The sequence below is a fragment of the Schistocerca piceifrons genome, chromosome 5 (genome assembly GCF_021461385.2).
Source record: "Schistocerca piceifrons isolate TAMUIC-IGC-003096 chromosome 5, iqSchPice1.1, whole genome shotgun sequence".
NCBI classification, from domain to species: domain Eukaryota; kingdom Metazoa; phylum Arthropoda; class Insecta; order Orthoptera; family Acrididae; genus Schistocerca; species Schistocerca piceifrons.
The window spans coordinates 359,496,920-359,519,686 of record NC_060142.1 but is presented as its reverse complement, the minus strand read 5'-3'; the positions used below and the strand labels follow the sequence as shown (position 1 = coordinate 359,519,686).

Here is a 22,767-nt window from a genome sequence, read left to right as displayed (position 1 = left end):
GAATGTACCCCACTGCATGGAAAAGAAGCATAATTCGACTCATCCCTAAGATCGAAAACCCGCAACTGCCTAGTGATTACTGACCAATTAGAATACTGCCTGCTGTTTCCAAAGCACTCGAATATATTGTTCATGACCAAATCACTGAACACTTGCATGAATTCAGCCTATATGACAAATTTCAATCCGGTTTCCGTAAACTTCACAGCACAAACACTGCTCTAATTAAAGTAACAGATGGCCTGAAATGTGCCATCGACAATCGAAAGGCAACAATATTGACACTACTGGACTTCAGCAAAGCTTTTGACACTGTTAACTTTGACATATTGCTCAGAAAAATGCAACAGCTTAATTTCTCTGATAGTGCAATGAGATGGTTTGAAAGCTACTTAAAAGACAGACAACAATGTGTTGTCTGCGTAAATGAAAAATCTTCCTGGAAACATGTTTCCTCAGGAGTGCCACAAGGATCAGTCTTAGGACCACTTTTGTTTTCTTTATATGTCAACGATATTTCGTCGGTTCTGTCCTCCTGTAAATATCATTTCTATGCCGACGACCTCCAGCTCTACCTAAGCGTCAGACCTGAATACGTAAACACTGCAATCGCTCAGATGAATGATGATCTGTCTTCAGTAGTGACACGGGCGAAAAGCCTGGGGCTTAAACTAAATGCAAAAAAGACGCAAGTAATCTTAATAGCTCATCAGAAATTAATAAGTTCAGATTTTCGCGAACGGCTACCTCCTATTCTGCTCGACGGTACTCCAATACCATACCAGAAAACAGTGAAGAACTTGGGTGTAACTTTGGATGAGGATCTCAACTGGGCGGAGAATACAGTCGCAGTGTGCCGAAAGACGTCTGCTTGTCTCTATGCTCTCAAAAAGTTTCGGAACATATTTCCACAGGACTTGAAACGCCAGCTCGTGCAAGCACTCGTTCTACCGAACCTCCACTATTGTGATGTGATTCAACAAGGCACGAGTAGTGAAAACAAAAGACGCCTAGAGCTAACCATGAATGCCTGTGTGCGTTACACCTGCAACATTCACCGATATGATCATGTTAGTGCTTCATACTCCGAGCTAAAGTGGGTGCAGCCGGACAAATTGCGTGACTACCACACTCTATGTCTACTTCACAGACTCCTCGTCGTGCAAGCACCCCAGTACCTTGCTTCAGAGATTAAAAACCTGTCATGCCATCATAATTGAAACACGAGGTCACTCTTATTTGGTATCCTAACGGTGCCCACTCAAAAAACAAAAACTTTTGCAAACTCCTTCTCAGTTGCCGCTGTCCGTCTCTGGAACAAACTGCATCACTAGATACCTATACACCAATATCACTTATACCCATAATATCAAAAATAGTAGAATACTGCATACATAAACAGATGAGTCAATATTTTGAACATAATGATATACTCACCTCCTCACAGTATGGTTTCAGATTCAGCCTTTCTACAGTCAAATCAGTTGAGAGTATGGTAGCAAAAATATACAATTGTTTTGAAAATAAAGATATCACCTGTGCCACACTGTTGGACCTCAGGAAAGCGTTTGATGTGGTCTCCCACAATATTCTCATAAAAAAAAACTCTACCACTACGGAGTGAGAGAGAATGCCCTATGCCTAATGCAGTCATACTTGGACAATAGAAAAAAGTTAGTTAAGATAAATAATCAAATGTCAGAATGTCTCCCAGTTGTAAAGGGCCTACCTCTAGGACCTGTTCTTGGCCCTTTTCTTTTTATTATTTATATAAATGAGTTACCTGCAGTTGTACCATGTGATACAGTGCTATATGCTGATGACACAACACTAATCACATGTAATACCAATCTTGAAAATGTGCTACACAGCATGGCAGTGGCAATGGAGAGGTGCACTACTTGGTTTGAGGCAAATGTACTGCAGAAGAATGATAGTAAAACTGAAGCTACTGTATTCAATCTGAATGCTCCCAGTCATGATAACAAAACAGTAAAATTATTAGGATTTCATGTAGATCAAAAGCTCAGCTAGGATACCTACACAGGGAAGATAAATGGCAAATCAGCACATGCCATATAACTGCTGTACAAGCTGAGGAGCAGTGTCAGTAAAGAACTTCTGTTATATGCATATTTTGCATTCTTCCATTCATACCTGAGTTATGGAATACTATTATGGGGCAATCCCATAGGCTCAAAATTAGTGATCAAATGGCAAAAGCAGCCCATATGAATCATGTCAAGATTATTTTAAGAAAATAAATATAATGACAGTGTCTGGCCTGTATATTTACAGCTGCCTTGTCTTCATTAAAGAGAATGTGAGTAAATTTGACTTAAGGAGAACAGTCCATGACTATTACATACGAAGTGGACATACAGTTAATATGCCATATGCTAGGCTTGCAAAGACACATAACAGCTACAAATATCTTGGCCCTGTCTACTGAGCATGTAGATGTTATATGTGTATCTGAGCACTGGTTAACACAAGAACAAGTAAATATGTTCATTCCCCAAGGGTATGTTGTGGGAGACATGATATGTAGAAAACAGAGAAAGAATGGTGGGGCGGAAATTTTTGTCAAAGAAGGAATAATGTTTTCCAGAATTGATGTATCTACATACTCCTCAGAGCTAGATGGGGAGTTTAGTTGTGTAAAACTAATGAATGAAAATATAGTGGTAGTTAGTCTATATAGGTCGCCAGATGGTGATGTAAATTTGTTTATTGAAAAATGTGAACTAATAATTTAAAAAATATTGAAGAGTAAAACGAGAATTGCTATATGTGGTGATTTCAACATAGAAATGGTAAACACACAAAGACCAGTTGCTAGGACATTTTTGAATATGCTAAGATCATTAGACCTCTATTGTACAAATAACTGTGCCACATGTAAGAATGCCTGTATAGACAATATTATTGTAAATTTCCATAGCGAGGATTTTACAGTTAGACTTGCAGGAAGTGGACTTGCAGATCATGAGCCACTACTCTTTATCCTCTGTAAGAGGCAGCCAGTTAAAACTGAAGAATCTAAAGTAGTAGTGGTATGAAGACAGAAGGAAGAGTACATAAATATGTTTGTTGATAGATTAGGAAGTGCAGATTGGGACTTTATATATAATTGTCAATCTGGAGAAACGGAAGCTGAAATTAGCTTTGGTAACTTCTTTAAAAAGTACACAGATTTATGGTATTCTTGCTCACCAGTAAAAAAAATTAGATATCCAAATGAAATGAAAACAAAAAGTCTGAACTGGTTCACACAAGAGCTAGTAGAAATTAGAGGAAACTTGCATATGCTGTACCAGATGCATAAACAAGCCTCTGACCAAGGGGCAGAACAGAGTGTGAACATTCATAGGTCATATCTGAAATGCAAAAAATACTATAAAGCTAAACTACTTCTGGCAAAAAAGCAAGTAGTGGAGAACTATATAGAAAGAGCTCCCAATAAATGCAAGGCAGCCTGGGAAATAATAAAACAAGAGAATACACTGAAACACACAGAAACAGCTCTGCTTGATCCTGAAGAATTAAACGAGTACTTTTTAAACTCAGTTAAAGAAATAAGTAACAGTATCAAAGCACAATTCTAGCACATTGTATCACCAATCACAGCTATCAATTATAAATTTTCACCAATCACCAGAAATTTTATCTCCACCAAGTTGTATCTCAGTCCTAGGTAATTGCATTGATGAACTAAAGTCACCCAACCCAATTGACATAATCTGCCTCTCTGAACACCATGTGACCACTGGTATAGGAACTAGGCCTAAGCACAATGACAAACTCAGACAGGAGAGTACTGCAAATGTTAGAATAAGGAAAGGTTCTCATAAAAGTATAATTAAAAATAATGTAAGTATATTTCATCAAAATATTGGGAATTTAAAGAATAAAGTAGATGAGCTTCTGGTTTGTTTGGACGATTTAGAAGCTGAGAATGAAATAGATATACTATGCCTGTCTGAGCATCACATTGTTACTGATATGGATAAGGTAAATGTAAGTGGTTATAAGCTCTCTGCACATGTAATGAGAGAAAATATGGAGAAAGGAGGAGTTGCCATATACACTCCTGGAAATGGAAAAAAGAACACATTGACACTGGTGTGTCAGACCCACCATACTTGCTCCGGACACTGCGAGAGGGCTGTACAAGCAATGATCACACGCACGGCACAGCGGACACACCAGGAACCGCGATGTTGGCCGTCGAATGGCGCTAGCTGCGCAACATTTGTGCACCGCCGCCGTCAGTGTCAGCCAGTTTGCCGTGGCATATGGAGCTCCATCGCAGTCTTTAACACTGGTAGCATGCCGCGACAGCGTGGACGTGAACCGTATGGGCAGTTGACGGACTTTGAGCGAGGGCATATAGTGGGCATGCGGGAGGCCGGGTGGACGTACCGCCGAATTGCTCAACACGTGGGGCGTGAGGTCTCCACAGTACATCGATGTTGTCGCCAGTGGTCGGCGGAAGGTGCACGTGCCCGTCGACCTGGGACCGGACCGCAGCGACGCACGGATGCACCCCAAGACCGTAGGATCCTACGCAGTGCCGTAGGGGACCGCACCGCCACTTCCCAGCAAATTAGGGACACTGTTGCTCCTGGGGTATCGGCGAGGACCATTCGCAACCGTCTCCATGAAGCTGGGCCACGGTCCCGCACACCGTTAGGCCGTCTTCCGCTCACGCCCCAACATCGTGCAGCCCGCCTCCAGTGGTGTCGCGACAGGCGTGAATGGAAGGACGAATGGAGACGTGTCGTCTTCAGTGATGAGAGTCACTTCTGCCTTGGTGCCAATGATGGTCGTATGCGTGTTTGGCGCCGTGCAGGTGAGCGCCACAATCAGGACTGCATACGACCGAGGCACACAGGGCCAACACCCGGCATCATGGTGTGGGGAGCGATCTCCTACACTGGCCGTACACCACTGGTGATCGTCGAGGGGACACTGAATAGTGCACGGTACATCCAAACCGTCCTCGAACCCATCGTTCTACCATTCCTAGACCGGCAAGGGAACTTGCTGTTCCAACAGGACAATGCACGTCCGCATCTATCCCGTGCCACCCAACGTGATCTAGAAGGTGTAAGTCAACTACCCTGGCCAGCAAGATCTCCGGATCTGTCCCCCAATGAGCATGTTTGGGACTGGATGAAGTGTCGTCTCACGCGGTCTGCACGTCCAGCATGAACGCTGGTCCAACTGAGGCGCCAGGTGGAAATGGCATGGCAAGCCGTTCCACAGGACTACATCCAGCATCTCTACGATCGTCTCCATGGGAGAATAGCAGCCTGCATTGCTGCGAAAGGTGGACATACACTGTACTAGTGCCGACATTGTGCATGCTCTGTTGCCTGTGTCTATGTGCCTGTGGTTCTGTCAGTGTGATCATGTGATGTATCTGACCCCAAGAATGTGTCAATAAAGTTTCCCCTTCCTGGGACAATGAATTCACGGTGTTCTTATTTCAATTTCCAGGAGTGTATATCAAAAGTTATCATTGTGCAAAAAGTATAGAAACAAAAAAGTTTTGTGTAGAGAAACATATAGAAGCATGTGCCTGTGAGCTTAAATTAAATAAAGGCACATTTATAATTGTAACTGTATATAGGTCCCCATCAGGAAATTTTCATCTATTTCTGAAAAATTTGGACTCCTTGTTGTGCTATCTGTCAGACAGGGGGAAGCAAATTATTATTTGTGGGGACTTCAATGTAGATTCTCTGAAAGAGGGTAATAGGAAAAATGACCTTGAAGTATTACTCGGTTCTTTCAATTTGACACCCGTTATTGATTTTCCTACTCGGGTGGTAAAGGATAGCAGCTCACTGATAGATAACTTCTTTATAGACCAAGATAAGTTTAACCAGATAAATGCTCAGCCTGTTGAGAATGGTCTTTCTGATCATGGTGCACAGCTAGTTACAATATATGACATAGCTCCATTCAGCAATACTAAACAGTCCTTCAAAGTAGTATGTTCAGTCAACAATTTAACAATTGCAAATTTCAGGGAAAGCCTACAGCAGTTAGACTGGGATGAGGTGTACCGTGAACCTGATGCCAATTTAAAATATAATTTATTTCATGACATTTTTGTAAATGCATTTGAAAACTGCTTCCCCAACAAAATAGTTAAATATACTCGTAAGAAACCTTGTAACAAACCATGGCTTACTAAGGGTATAAAAATATCTTGTAACCGGAAAAGGGAAATGTATCTGACAGCAAGAAAGAGTAGTGACCCAGAAACTATCAAAAATTATAAAAACTACTGTGTTATATTAAGAAAAGTTATTAAAAAATCCAGGAGTATGTGTATCATGTCTGAAATCAGCAACTCTGATAATAAAATTAAAACAATTTGGAATATTATTAAAAGAGAAACAGGTCAACCAAGAGCAGAGGAAGACAGTATTACCATCAAATTGAATGAAAACTTTACGAACAAAAAGTCAGAAGTTGAAAATATTTTTAATAATCATTTTCTAAATGTTGTGGATATAGTAGGATCCAGGTGTTCATTAGAAGATGCTAGGCTGTTAATGGAAGAGGCCATACCTATGCAATTTGATACAATTGAAATCTCACCCACTTCTCCCTCTGAAATTAGGAAAATAATAAACTTGCTTAAAAGCAAAAACTCACATGGAATTGATGGCATTTCCAGCAAAATACTAAAAGCTTGTTCTCAACAGATAAGTAAGATTCTCAGCCACCTGTGTAATAGCTCTCTGGAACAGGGCATTTTCCCTGATAGACTGAAATATGCTATTGTTATACCTTTGCATAAAAAGGGGGATAGATCTGATGTCAACAATTACCGTCCAATCTCCCTTCTAACAGCTTTATCCAAAATTTTTTAGAAAGTAATGTATTCAAGAGTAGCTTCACATATCTGTAAAAATGAAGTACTAACAAAATGTCAGTTTGGTTTCCAGAAGGGTTTTTCAACAGAAAATGCCATATATGCTTTCACCAGTCAAATTTTGAATGATCTGAATAACCGAACACCACCCATTGGGATTTTTTGTGATCTCTCAAAGGCTTTTGATTGTGTAAATCATGAAATTCTGCTAGACAAGCTCAAGTATTGTGGCATGAGTGGGACAGTGCACAAATGGTTTAATTCGTACCTAACTGGAAGAGTGCAGAAAGTTGAAATAAGTAGTTCTCGTAACATGCAAAGATCAGCACATTCCTCAAACTGGGGAACTATCAAGAATGGGGTTCCACAAGGGTCAGTCTTGCGTCCTTTGTTGTTCTTATTATATATTAATGACTTGCCATTCTATATTCATGAAGAGGCAAAGTTAGTTCTCTTCGCTGATGATACAAGTATAGTAATCACACCTGAGAAACAAGAATTAACTGATGAAATTGTCAATACTGTCTTTCAGAAAATTACTAAGTGGTTCCTTGTAAACGGACTCTCACTGAATTTTGATAAGACACAGTACATACAGTTCCATACAGTGAATGGTATGACGCCATTAATAAATATAGACCTTAATCAGAAGCATATAGCTAAGGTAGAATATTCCAAATTTTTAGGTATGTCCATTGATGAGAGATTAAATTGGAAGAAACACATTGATGATCTGCTGAAACGTTTGAGTTCAGCTACTTATGCAATAAGGGTCATTGCAAATTTTGGTGATAAACATCTTAGTAAATTAGCTTACTACGCCTATTTTCACTCATTGCTTTCATATGGCATCATATTTTGGGGTAATTCATCACTGAGGAATAAAGTATTTATTGCACAAAAGCGTGTAATCAGAATAATAGCTGGAGTCCACCCAAGATCATCCTGCAGACATTTATTTAAGGATCTAGGGATATTCACAGTAGCTTCTCAGTATATATACTCTCTTATGAAATTTGTTATTAACAACCAAACCCAATTCAAAAGTAATAGCAGTGTGCATAACTACAATACTAGGAGAAAGGACGACCTTCACTATTCAAGATTAAATCTAACTTTGGCACAGAAAGGGGTGAATTATACTGGCACTAAAGTATTTGGTCACTTACCAAATAGTATCAAAAGTCTGACAGATAACCAGCAAGTATTTAAGAAGAAATTAAAAGAATTTCTGAATGACAACTCCTTCTACTCCATAGAGGAATTTTTAGATATAAATTAAGAAAAAAAAGAAAAAAAACAAAAATATTTTTAAAAAAAATTAAAAAAATAAAAAAATAAAAATAAAAAATAAAGAAAAACAAAGAAACACAAAAAATAAAGTTGTTATATTAACTTAAGTATGTTGTTAAATTAACCTAATTATGTCATGTATTGGAAAATTCGACTCGTTCCACATCATTACGAAATATCGTATTCATGATCCATGGAACTAGAATTAATCTAATCTAATCTAATCAACAAATTCATCTGCAATGAGCCTTGTTGGAACACCACTGCCTGTTAACCTGGCATTTCAATGGAGGGCTGTCACACCTGCTGATGTTATAAAAGCTGTATCCAAATTTTCAGGTTCTAAAAGTATGGACTGTTATTGGTTATCAAATGACATAATTAAAAAGACAATACACTCAATCGCCAAACCATTAGCTTATATTTTTAATAAATGTGTAGAATTTGGAGTTTTTCCGGATGCACTCAAGGTATCAAAAGTTGTCCCAGTTTTTAAAAAAGGAGACAAACATCTCCCCCAAAGCTACAGACCAGTCTCCATTGTTCCAATATTCTCAAAGGTATTTGAGGCGCTGATACACACACAAATAAGCAACTTCTTTGAAAAACACAATATCCTATGTAACAATCAGTTTGGCTTTCGAAAGGGAAAGAACACAACAGGGGCCATCTTGGAAATCATTGACCAAACCTTAACAGCTTTTGAAAATAATAACATGGTATCACTGGTATTATGTGACCTAAGCAAAGCTTTCGATTGCATTCCTGTTGACACACTACTGGGGAAACTAGAGTTTTATGGGGTGAGATGGAGTACTTTATCTGTGATAAATTCTTATTTAAGTAACCAAAAACAATTCGTTTCAGTCAGAAATTTAAATTCTTCCATCATGGAAATCAGCACAGGTGTACCACAAGGGTCTATCCTTGGACCCTTCTTCTTCATTGTCGCTATTAACAATTTACCTAAAAATATAGCTCACCCTGTTGTGAGTTATGCTGACGATACAACACTACTTACCACACATCAGAACATTTCAGATCTGAATAACCTAACAAAAGAAACACTAGATAAGGCCCTGGATTGGTTTGCAACCAATAAGCTCCTATGCAACCCTGACAAAACACAACAACTTTTAATGGGAACATCAAATGAAGTAGGCAATAAGTCAGTAAAACTCTTAGGTATTCACATTGACTCAAAACTATATTGGGAGGAACATGTCAATCATGTATGTGAAAAAATATCTCGGGTGGCATATCTTCTCTTGAAACTAAGGGAGGTAGTGAGCTTGGAGTACCTCAGGGTGACATACTTTGGGCTATTCCAGTCACATATTTCATATGGTCTTATTATATGGGGGCACTCCCCTCACATCAAAAACGTATTGAAATTACAAAAAAAAAGTCATACGTATAATATGTAAAATAGGTCATAGGGAGCACTGTCGTCCTCTTTTCTCCAGACTCAGAATACTTACAATTATAAATTTATACATCTATTTGTCTGTACTCTATATTAAAAATAATATTTCAGAATTTATTGCCAGAAAGGAAATACACGAACACAACACCAGGGGGAACGGTAATTTAGACATACCGCGCCACAGATTAGTGAGAACAGGAAATTCCCACAAAGTTAACCCACTCAAAATGTTCAATAAACTGCCAATTCATGTTCAGTCTATGGATACAAATTCTTTTAAAATTAAGTGGTACAGCTGGCTGTCAGATCATCCATTCTATGACATTAAAGAATTCTTTGAGATGCCTGAGGAGAATATAAGCATTTAAAAGTTGTCTGTAGTTAAACATATTATTTTGTGCTGTGGTTAATCATGTGTAATTACAAAGTTTATACTATAAACAATAAAATACCTTATTATATTAGATTATAAGATAGCTTGTTGCATTAGCTTTTAAAAGCTATCCTTTGTAATTTGGTACACTGCCATGCTTCAAATGTATTTATAATGTATTGAGAGAAGTTTATTTTGTTATTCTGTATGTACTAGTACATCTTGTATGACGAAGCCTATATAATTGTAAAATGATCTATGGTGAATAAAATTCTTAAAAAAAAATTCTTAAATTCAACAAATTACCTGAAAATGCCTACACAGTGCCAGTAAATAAATTTAAAATTAGTCTTTCAAGGTGGATCAAAAGTAGAGTAATTTACTCTGCTCAAGAGTTTCTTGATTATGTGACACATGACCCGCTTTCCTAATGAGAATGGACTATAAATTAACTGAAAACTGTACATATTCCACACCGTGCAACTATTTTATTACTGTTTCATCTACTTATTGTTAATAATCTGTTTGATTATTTGTTTGTCAATCACTGAATTATGTAGTTGATTTATCTTGTAAATGATCTATTAGGAAACTTCTTGTTGTTATTGACATTTGCACAAATATGTATTGTATCCATCTTGAATTATTGTATTCCAGTTAATAACATTTGTGACCTCAAAATTTATGTTATTATTATTGTTATTATTATTATGTTAACACTGACGACACCAATTGCATGTAGATATGCTTAACTGTGGGATAAAACATTTGTATTTAAAACACATGTATTTAAAGAGGATGAAAGAAGAAATTTTGTTCATTAGGCCAACACCTCAGAAACAGCAGGGTAATATTCAGATTCACAACCTGAGAAGCGGGATGTTAGTTGCATGTTTGTATGACTGTGACTGGTGGATTGCAGAGATTGTAGACACCAGTTATGGTTTAAACGAAACTGTAGTGAACTTTATGCTACCAAATGGACCAGCAGCTGGATATAGGTTTCCAGCTGAAGGGTAGCAACAACACCATCAGTGCTCACTTCCTGTTCACAATGTTTTGAAAATTGTAAGTGTTCCAGTTCCTATTGGTTCAACAGGAAGGCATCACTCTGTATCAAAGGAAGATACTGAAGCAGTGGAACACCTTTTTAGTTCATTGACTGGCTAATTTCAGGACAAAACAGAGCGCACAGAAGTTGTGTAAACTGAAGCTTTTAAGTTTTTGGACCTTTCACAAACATTTTGGAGCCATTTAAAATGCTTGAAAAATGAGTCTCTCAATCATCTTTCAAAACTAAAATTACGTTAAATAAGGCTAGATTTGGTTTTTATGAGCCTGTTATGTGATAAAGTGGTAATAAAACGGGTCGTATGTATGGTAAAGATTACAATTGTTTACAAATCCTGTTCAACGGAAAAGTGGATGGTCTCCTTTCCAGGGAATGTAGAACTATATGATACTAATCAACAGAACAAAAACCAAAATTTTAAGGATTGGCATTAAAAAAAAAAATCCAAAAATTATAAAAAAAAGTTCAGAATGCTATAGAAAAAGAACTTTGACAGGAAATGGAGGATTTTTTTGTAATCATAAAACTATTATCTTTCAAATAAAAAAAACAACAAAATATCTGGAACTTCTCCAAAGATACAGAATTTTAAATTTTTTTCCAAAATTCGCATCTTCAAAATGGTATGCGCAGTGTCATCTTTAGAGGACTGTGTCTCAGAGTAGAAATAGTTTTGGGGGAAAAAAAAAATACATGTTCTTTACTTAGTCCTTCATTTTAACGTATGGTAAACTCGATAACATCCGAGGCTATGAAGGTACGATTTTTTTCTTATCGTGCCTGAATTGTTATGGACTATGCCTATTGATTCTTAACTTAAACTGTAAATGTTACTTCTGTTTTCATTGGTGACAAAATTACATATGCATTTACAAAATTCATTAGGGCAGCATTTACAATAATTAGAAGTAAACATTCATTGGAGTAGAGCTATCCACAGGAGTGGAATTTTATGTTATGTGGATGAAGGCATCGAGGTTCTTCTTCTACGTATGGGTAGCAATATTCTCTAAGCGAGATGAATAATATAACTGAGTTTGTTCAATTAGTAACAGATGTAAGGATACACACATCTGTTTGTGGTTTTCAATCACACAATGTTCAGCAAACAGTGAATCTGGCTTCTTTGATCTACAACTTCTATGGTGTTCTATAAGCATAGGGCAGACCAATCTGCGAGTTTGTCCAATACAGCAATACTGACACTCTCTGCAGATGATCTTATAAAACCCATTTTTCATTATGTCTAGTTGTTAATCTTTTGAACTCGAGACTTATCTATCCACTGTCAGTGAGACATACAATTGCACAGGGAAACTCTTTGATTTTAAAATTTTACTTATCCTACTCAAAGAATAAAAAGTAAACTGCACCATTTCCTTATAAATTCATTGGGTACAGTATGGATCTGGCTTTCTTCCTCAGTTTTTAGTAGAGATTTTTGTCAATAATGTTGGAATCAAATTCATTTTTTGTGGCTACAGTTTTTATTGTATTGAGCTCCTGGTCACAGTCTTCTTGAGACACAGATATAGAAAGAAGATGGTGGATCAAGTGGTGGAATGCTGCATGTTTGTAGTCTGTGATATGCAGAGAGGAAGCTGGAATGAATGTGCCAGTAAAGGAATCCTTTTGGTGGACTGTTGATTTGTGGTTGCTATTTTCTTTCTGTAAGTTGATGTTTAGGAAATTAATGCTGGAACCCCTTGGTTCCATACTGATATTTATGCTAGTATACCACTGATTCACCTTTTCCATGAACTGATGGAGTTTATTTATTTAGATTTTTTGTGTGGAGTCTTCAACATTATGGCTTTTGCAAATGTCAATTACAGTTTCAAACATAAAACACATTTACATTTTAGCCCTACAGGTAGTAGTTAAACAGTAAATTGATGCTTGTCAAAATACATTACATCTTACACATATTAATACAACCAATTATTTTTTATACCATATTTTACAGCTCTTAAAATTAACCATTTAAAATTTGTTGAGAGAATAGAGACACTTTTCAGTTAACAAGCTTTTAGTTTTGATTTGAATTGCTTTTTATTACTCTTTTTCACAAGCTCTGGCAGTTTATTATGCCATATCAGTCCACTGCACCATGTAGCATTGGGCATGTGGCAGAAACAGGTAACTGGTCACTGTGTTTCAGCAAACTGGTTGCTGGCATACTGTACCGACACAACCCTGTACAGCATATTGCTGCACACAGCTGACCATCCAGTTCCATGAGCACCATAGGAACTGACATTGGCTCTTACCATCTCCTGAAAGTCAGTGCATTTCCAGCTGGACACCAGAGCTGCTGTGTCATTAACAAATGAGGACATGTATTGGCAGCTTGGCTCATTCTCACTGCACAGAGCTCAGCAACTGGTCATGTCTTACTGCCAAAAACAATACATCTAGTGATGCTTACAGGTAAGCATATAAGCACAAAAACATTGAGTACATAATAACATTCTAAGAAGTGAAGCCACAATATACTGTTAATATTTTTGACTTGTATGCCTTTATGATATTTGTTTTCAGAGTAGTTGATTGTGTAAATGTCATGTCCAAAACAGTGCCACTGTCTGATCTAGAGTCTCTTTGCAATACATACAATAAAACCATCAATAAGTGGTGCAAATAATTTTACTGTTTTTTGTCGATATGAAACCATCATCAGTACAACATTTTTGTAGAAATCACACACTATCATTTGTTGTTCAAGATTCTGTTCAGGCAAAGTTTGTTCAGTTGCAGGAACTAAGCATCATATCACTAGTCTCAACCACTTAATTTGAGACGTATGTGGTTGTAATTAAAAAAACCAAATGGGACTTCATATTTTTGTGGTGATGTCAAGACAATGACCAGTGCTCAGTCCATCCAATCAATTTCTAACCTCTACCCTATGTCTCGCCCACAGAATTTGCCAACAAATTTAGACAGGGACCATCTCTTTTCAAAAATAGATTTAAAAGATGTTTATCTACAACCCTCATCACACAGCAAATCAAGAGAACTGCTGGTCACAAATATGCTGTTCAGTTTGTACCAGTATAATATTTACAATCTGGGGTTGCTAGCATCCCCATCATCTTTGAAAAATACTTAGAGTGACTGATTCAAATTATTCCACATTGTGTTGAAATGAAACTAAATGTCGTGTGGCTAGGGCTTCCCGTCGGGTAGGCCAGTTGCCTGGTGCAAGTCTTTTGAGTTAACGTCACTTCAGCAACTTGCATGTCGATCAGGATGAGATGATGATGATTAGGGCAACACACACCCAGTCCCTGAGCGGAGAAAATCTCTGACCCAGCCGGGAATCGAACCCAGGCCCCTTGGCATGACAGTCTGTCGCATTACCCACTCAGCTATCGGGGCGGACCACCACATTGTGTTAGATGACATCATTGTAATAGGTATGATGCACCTAGAAAACCACAGGAACATTGAATCCCTTTTCAAACAGCTCTTGGAGAACAATTAAGTTGTCAATTAGACAGATGCAGTTTTTATTAGTTTCTCCATGTTTGGACGATGTGCAGATTCTACAGCTGTTTGTTGAGTTAATGAGAAACCACTCCAGTTGCTGATGAGTATTTTATTGAGACCTCTAGTGGTTTCAGCTGGTAGTGGACTCAATAATTTCTCAACAGCAACTGGAGCAGTTTCTCATTTATTGAGATGCAGTTTTCTCATCTTCAGCATTAAATACCTATCGTCAATTCTCAGTAGCAACAGTATTATGCACACAAATGACCATGTCAGTGTAATAATAAATGTCAGCATCCGATGACCAATGTCTTTTGTTCATCTACATCTATACTCTGAAAACCACTGTGAAGTGCATGGCAGAGGGTACACTCCATCATACCAGTTACTGGGGTTTCTTTTGTGTCTTTCACATATGGAGCACAGGAAAAATGACTGCCTAAATTCCTCTGTGTGTGCTGTAACTAATCTAAACTTGTCTGTACAATCACTATGTATTGTAGTACATTCTTAAAGTCACTGTTTAAAAGCCAGTTCTTGATATTTTGAAAGTAGGCTTTCTTCGAATAGTTTATGTCTATCTTCAAGAGTCTGCCAATTCAGTCTCTTCAGTATCTCTGTGGCACACTCCCAAGGATCAAACAAACCTGTGCTTATCTGTGCTGCTCTTCTCTGTAAACGTTCAGTATCCCCTGTTAGTCCTATTGGATATGGGTCCCACACACTTGAGCAATGAGTGATTTGCAAACAATCTTCTTTATAGACTGACTGCATTTCCACAGTAGTCTTCCAATAAACTGGAGTCTACCATCTGCTTTACCCATGACTGAGCCTATGGGATTGTTCCATTTCATATCCCTACAAAGTATTAGAACCAGGTATTTGTATGAGATGGCCAATTCCAAGTGTGACTCAGTGATACTGTAATCTTAGGATACTATATATATTTTCTTTTTCAAGTCCATAATTTTACATTTCGGAACATCTAACAATTATAGCAAGTTGCAAATATTTACACTACTTTGAAATCTTATCAAGATCTGACTGAATATTTATGAAGCTTCTTTCAGACATTACTTCATTATAGACAACAGCACCATCCACAAAAAGTCTGAAATTACAAATAATATTTTATTCAAGGTCATTAACATACAGCATAGACAGCAAGGCTCCCAACACACTTTGCTGAGGCAGAACTGAAGTTACTACCAGAATCTGATGACTCAATGTCCAAGATAGCACGCTGTATCCTCCCAACCAAAAAATCCTCAATCCAATCACATATTTCACTTTACATGCCATATAATCATACTTTTTCTTGACAAGATCATATACTATGCAAAGTTTATTCCTCAAGTAGCACAAATTGTGCAACCAAGTCAATCAGCTGTGTAACAAAAGTATCAAATGATTGTCTTCTGTAAATAGGTTTTCCAATACCTTGGGAATTGTCTCAAAACAGAACAATACCTGATGCATTATACTTTGGGCCTGCAGTTGATGCTCCTGATGGATGGTTCCAGCATGAGGCTGTGGCACTTTTGTCACATAAATTCTCAAGTAGCTCTGAACACCTTCAAAATATTAACAGCAGTGCAAGTATACTGTTTCCAACTTGAGAATCAAGCTTTAGCAACAATTTACAGTGTCAAGAAGTTTCGTGTGTATTTGAATGGCAGCAATTTTCACCTCTTACAAGCACAAACTCTTTGATACTGACTTTTTATATTGCGCATGATTGCATTAGCCCAGTGGCATGTATAATGGCCCAATACTGATGTTCATGTGCCTGCTTCCTGGAGCAGGCGGCCCCAGTACAATGTTTCTTTCTGTGGCCATGCCCGGAGGAGAAGCACACATTGATTTTGCTGGTAAATTTCAGGGAACTCTGTGGTTGCTGGTGGTAGGCACTCTCTCCATGGCATAGATATCATCAACAACCATGTTAACATCATTATACCTTTTGTGGTTGAGGAAGTGACACGTACAAATGTGTCTGAAAATGGCATTCAGTTCATGTCATCAGAGTTCAAGGTTTTCTGTTTCTACAATTGAAGTGAGCACATGACTACTGCTCCCTTCCACACAGTCTCCAGTGCACAGCCCGAGCCGATCGTCTAGACAAATAAAGCTTAAATGTGTAAGTCTTTGCTAATGATGACAACTGAGGAGGAAGCTTCCTTGCCACATGCCAGTCCACCCTTGTCAACATGGGAAGACCAGTCAAAATCATGCATAGGCAGAGGCATTGAACCCTGACAGATTTTCTGTGCCCCATGCAGCATGATCAGCCTAATTACAGGTCCACCTATATGCAGGGCACCTGTGTCTGTGCATCCACATTTGGTCGGCACCCAGAGTGAAGCCAATGGGTCATCGTAGGTCATGGGTGGGCTTCAGCTGTTTGAATCATGGCAAATCACAATTCCTGGCATGCCACCAAATCCATCCACAATCACAGTCAGAGTCACTGCCTCTGATGCAAGTACCTGACACCCCAGCAACTACCTCTGTGCCACTTCCCATAAACCTGCACCACTTACTTACCAGTACAACCAGTGCCCTGTCACCTAACTCATAAGTGAGCAAACAAGTGGGCCATTGAGTGGGAATCAATGGACATGATGTCACTCCCAGTGTCCATGCTTCTCATGCTTTTACTAGTCCCAGTTGTGCAGTATCAGCTCTCTGTCTACCACATGCTACCAGCTCCATGATGCTCACTGAGTTAAGATGGGTCACTTGTGTTGGCCAGTCCAGATGAGGCCATGCCACTCGATCCCTGGGCAGGAAACTCGGATGCATCTCCCATCCTTTCATGTCAGCTATGGCACAAACCTCGCCATTACTGGCCCTATGAGCTGATTTTGGAAGGGTTTTCACTATTGTTATTCATTCTGCATGCAGCTTACATCATCTACTGCTCTGCTAACGGTTTATGCTTTCACATTGGACATGAACAGGAAAGTGGTGTTATTAGATTCTCCTAAGATGAGATCCTTTAAACATCTTTGTTTATGCAGTGAAGTTATGTTGAGGAATTTGTTTATTACTTAATCTGTTGCATTTACTTTTGTTATGCTCTTTGAGCACTCCAATAACTTCTGCACATGTGAGACAAGTTAAAACCATGAAATCAAAGAAATCCAATCACAAAGTCAGTAAAAAGGCTTACAAATTGTACTTCAATTGCGTTCATGATGACCAAGATAAGACATTCGTGTTGAAAATTACTTGGCGGTCATGTTCACAGCCAATATGAAATGCTGTGCAGAGGTTACAGTGGAGATGGTTTATGATGTGACTGATTTCACAGGAAGACCAGGATATGCCTATGATGGAACTGGAGTAATATGTGGTGGGTGGTTATGTTGGACATGTCTTGCACCTTGGCCTTCCCTAGATGTTTTGATTGATGTGGCAAAAGGTTGGGAGTTGATGTGGTGCATAAATGGATTAGGACATATTTTGTGTCAGATGGTTGGCAGAATACTTGTTTGCGAGTGGAGGGATGGACTGTGGGTACGATGTTCCTCATTTTGAGAGTTGATGAGAAGTAGTCAGAGCCTTGGTGAAGAACATGGTTAAGTTTTCCATGTATGGGATGATAATGGGAGGTGAGGGGATGGTCCTTTGCAGCTGGTTCTTGAGAGTGGTGGAATTATTAGCAGTGCGTAAGGATAGGATGTGTAAATTTGTATGCAGATTGTGTTTCAGCAAAGTACTTGTCATTGATGGCCTTAGTAAGATCTTCAACACACCTGGAAAGGAATATCTGATCACTGTGAATGTGCCATCCTCAAGTGGCCACACTATGTGGGAAAGATTTTTAGGTTGAAGGGATGGCAGCCATAAAAATGCCGGTATTGTTGATGGATAGTGAGTCTGACATGGGCAGGGGTTTGTTTGGTGCCAATGGTGATGTAGAGGGCAATATCCAGGAGTGTGGCACACTAGGCTGAGGAGAACCAGGTGAAGTGAATGAAGGAAAATGAAAATTTCAAGTAGATAAAGGAACAACCATTGTGGTTTGACAGAAGTGCTCAAGTCTTTCATATATCTTCATCTAACTACCTCTAGTGGCCCACTTACCAACAGGCAGTTCCCATTTCTATCACATGAATGTCTGGTTTAAATCTGAGTGACCCTGATTATTTAATATAAATTAAGGCATCTTTCTGTTTTATTGGCCAACAAATTTTGACAATAAATGTCCTGATACTTAATATCTTAATGTAAACATGTTCACATCAATGCAGATTTAATTTTTCTGTCTATGTAAAACTCAACAAACCATAGAAAATAAAACTTATTCATACATACCTTGGTCGCCTGACCTTCCCATAGTCATATATAGCTTTTTTGGTTATGTACCGGTTTGTTCGACGCATTTCTCCTAGCATACTTGTCATCCATATCTCAACATGCCCTGACGTCATTACAGGTTCACGAAAGTCCATAATTTCATTCTCACATGAGATCATTGCAGATGCTACTATTATATTATTCTGATTTGGTTCCAAATTAAGACTGGCAATATTATCAAACATCTGCAACATATGTATGTATGATTCAAATAACAATCACACAGAATGTTAAAGACCAGAAAACATTCATTAACAGAAAATACACTGCTGACCATTAAAATTGCTACACCACATAGATGACATGCTACAGACATGAAATTTAACCGACAGGAAGAAGATGCTATGATACACAAATGATTAGCTTTTCAGAGCATTCACACAAGGTTGGCACCGGTGGCGACACTTACAACGTGCTGACAGGAAGAAAGTTTCCAACCGATTTCTCATACACAAACAGCAGTTGACCGGCATGGCTTGGTGAAATGTTGTTTTGATGCCTCGTGTAAGGAGGAGAAATGTTTAGCATCACTTTTCTGACTTTGATAAAGGTTGGATTGCAGCCTACTGCGATTGCAGTTTATTGAATCACGACATTGCTGCTCACGTTGGTCGAGATCCAATGACTGTTAGCAAAATATGGAATCGGTGGGTTCAGGAGGGTAATACGGAACGCCGTGCTGGATCCCAACAGCCTCGTATCACTAGCAATCGAGATGACAGGCATCTTATCCGCATGGTTGTAATGGATCGTGCAGCCAAGTCTCATTCCCTGAGTCAACAGATGGGAACGTTTGCAAGACAACAACCTTCTGCACGAACAGTTCGACGACGTTTGCAGCAGCATGGACTATCAGCTCGGAGACCATGGCTGCAGTTACCCTCGATGCTGCATCACAGACAGGAGCACCTGCGAAGGTGTACTCAATGACAAATCTGGGTGCACGAATGGCAAAACGTCATTTTTTCGAATGAATCCAGGTTCTGTTTACAGCATCATGATGGTCGCATCCATGTTTGGCGACATCATGGTGAACGCACATTGGAAGCATGTATTCATGATCGCCATACTGGCGTATCACCTGGTGTGATGGTATGGGGTGCCACTGGTTACACGCCTCAGTCACCTCTTGTTCGCATTGACGGCACTTTGAACAGTGGACGTTACATTTTAGATGTGTTATGACCCATGGCTCTACCCTTCATTTGATCCCTGCAAAACCCTAAATTTCAGCAGGATAATGCAGGACCATATGTTGCAGGTCCTGTAAGGGCCTTTCTGGATACAGAAAATGTTCGACTGCTGCCCTGGCCAGCACATTCTCCAGATCTCTCACCAATTGAAAATGTCTGGTCAATGGTGGCCGAGCAACTGGCTTGTCACAATACACCAGTCACTACTCTTGATGAACTGTGGTATTGTGTTAAAGCTGCATGGGAAGCTGTACTTGTACACAACATTCAACCTCTGTTTGACTTAATGCCCAGGCCTATCAAGCCCGTTATTACGGCCAGAGGTGGTTGTTCTGGGTAATGATTTCTCAGAATCTATGCACCCAAATTGCGTGAAAATGTAATCACATATCAGTTCTAGTATAATATATTTGTCCAATGAATACCAGTTTAACATCTGCATTTCTTCTTGGTGTAGCAATTTTAATGGCCGGTAGTGTACAAAGAGGAATATAATAGATAATTGGATAGAAGTCATTAGTTACCAAATAGAAGAAGTGATGAGTGTGAGACAGGATTAGCCAACTTAGTCTTATCCCACTACCAACATTAAAATCATTTTTCCCCTATATTTAATCTCATTTTGTTAATAACACTATTACCACAGAACTTTATTATTCAGTGCATAGTTTCTCAATTACTAATGGTAATATTATATTGGTTCACGTTGTAATATTTTTTTAAGAGATATATGAGATTTACAACAGTAATGGAAATTCCTAGACAGAATAATATATAAAATAATGGAAAGGTAACCACCCACCTATAGCTGATAGATGTGTATTACATAGAAACATTCAACAGTCTCAGTATTTACACTGACTCTCCAGCTCTTGCTCTTTCTCTAGCAAAAGTATACACACTGTCTTTCACACACACACAACCACACAGACACCCATGATTGCAGCAAGACTGACTGTTGATTGTCAGTTATTGAGGGCACTCATCTAGGTAGATAGAAGTGGGGAGGAGATAGGAAAGGATCCACAAGGTGTGAAGCAAGTCTTTCTACAGATGAATCAAGGGCTGCAAACAATACAAAAGGAGTACAGAGGGCAGAGCATTTAAGGGCTAGAAAGACGGGGGGGGGGGGGGGGGGGGGGGGAGGAGACAAAGGTGAAGATGAAGGGGCGGACTGGATGGGAGGAGAGAAAGGGAGAGGGGAGGGAAAGGGTAGAGAGATGGGAGGGAGAGGGAGGAGAGAGGCAATATGCCTTCATGGGGAGGGGTGAGGAAGAGTGATAGGGGGAAGGCAGTACACTGTCTACATGGGCAAGAATTGGCAGGGACAGAAGAGAGAAGGGAAAAGGCAAGATGAGACAATGAGAAACAGGTTAGCAGATGTTTAGGCCAGGAGGATTGCAGAAGTGTAGGAAGAGACAATTATTGCACTCATCATAGAACAAACTAGACTGTGGACAATGAGCAGGAAGCAATAGAAAAAAAAAGAAAATCATGTTAGTATTTTTTCCTTTCCAATGTTAAATATGTAGAGCAATAATGGTCAATACTTAAACTAACATGCAATGACTTTGTTTGATGTTCAACTTTATGACTTACTGGTATGAGAAAAGAAGTTACATGGTGGACAAGGATTTTTTGTAGATTGAGTAGGTAGAAGAATACTGAACTGGGAGATATGGGTAAGGTTGTTGGGAGTATGTTCCACGTTTAAGGACATGGAAAAAGTTACAGGGTAGACAGAGAATTTGGTGCTGAGTCAGATTTGATCAATACTTGAGGTAGTTAATATTCAAGAAGGTGGTCTGGTGACCTGAGGAGAACTGGATAGAACAGATGATGAAGATGGTTTTGAGGGAATAAGGTTATGGCACTGACAGTTGGTACTGGAATAAAACAGAACAATAAAACCTTGCAAAATTTTTCACACCTGAAAATAATTTTCATTGCACTTGCAAATGGAGATAGAAGTTGCATGGCCACAACAAACCTGCCAAGGAAGTGAAGCTTATGAAAGATCCACGTCTAAAGACTGGGAAGTTGCAAAGTCACATCAGTGTACAAGAAAGGATATAGAAGTAATCTGCTGAATTATAGACCAATATCATTTACACTGATTTGTAGTAGGATTATGTAATACCTCAAAGCAAGTGGTCTATAATCCTTACAGGTTCAGATAATATCACTGTTGTAGAACATATATATATTATTTCACAAAGGAATGAGCACTTCTAACAGGATCTCTCAAACTGATTCCATATTCCTAATTTTGCAGCAGGCTGTTTGACAGCATCCTCACAAGCTACTTCTAAGCAAATTGTCACAGTACATACTAATTGATAGGAGTTCGCCTGGTGAAATTGAAGGCATATCTACCATTCCCCAAGGAAATGTTATGGGCCATCTGCTGTTCTTAATCTGTATAAATGATTTAGGATACAGTTTAAACAGCCCCCTTAAACTGTTTGGTACTGATGTCATCATTTTGCATCTAGTAAAATTATCGTAAGGCCAAAACAAATTACAAAACGATTTAGACAAGAAATAAGCATTATATGTAAAGTTGCAGTTGACCCTGAACAATAACATGTGATAAGTCCTCCAGTTTTATTAAATGTAGATTACACAGTCAATCACACAAACTTAAAGGCTGGTATT

General features: G+C 38.8%; 1 protein-coding gene across 1 annotated transcript in view; it reads right to left on the bottom strand.

Moving 5' to 3' along the window:
* Positions 1–22,767, bottom strand: part of LOC124798989 (dynein axonemal heavy chain 10) — a 1,080,466-nt gene that overhangs the window by 847,650 nt on the left and 210,049 nt on the right. Inside the window, exon 11 of the mRNA XM_047262526.1 lies at positions 18,875–19,101. Coding sequence (XP_047118482.1) covers positions 18,875–19,101 — 227 coding nt within the window. The remainder of the gene's footprint in view (positions 1–18,874; positions 19,102–22,767) is intronic.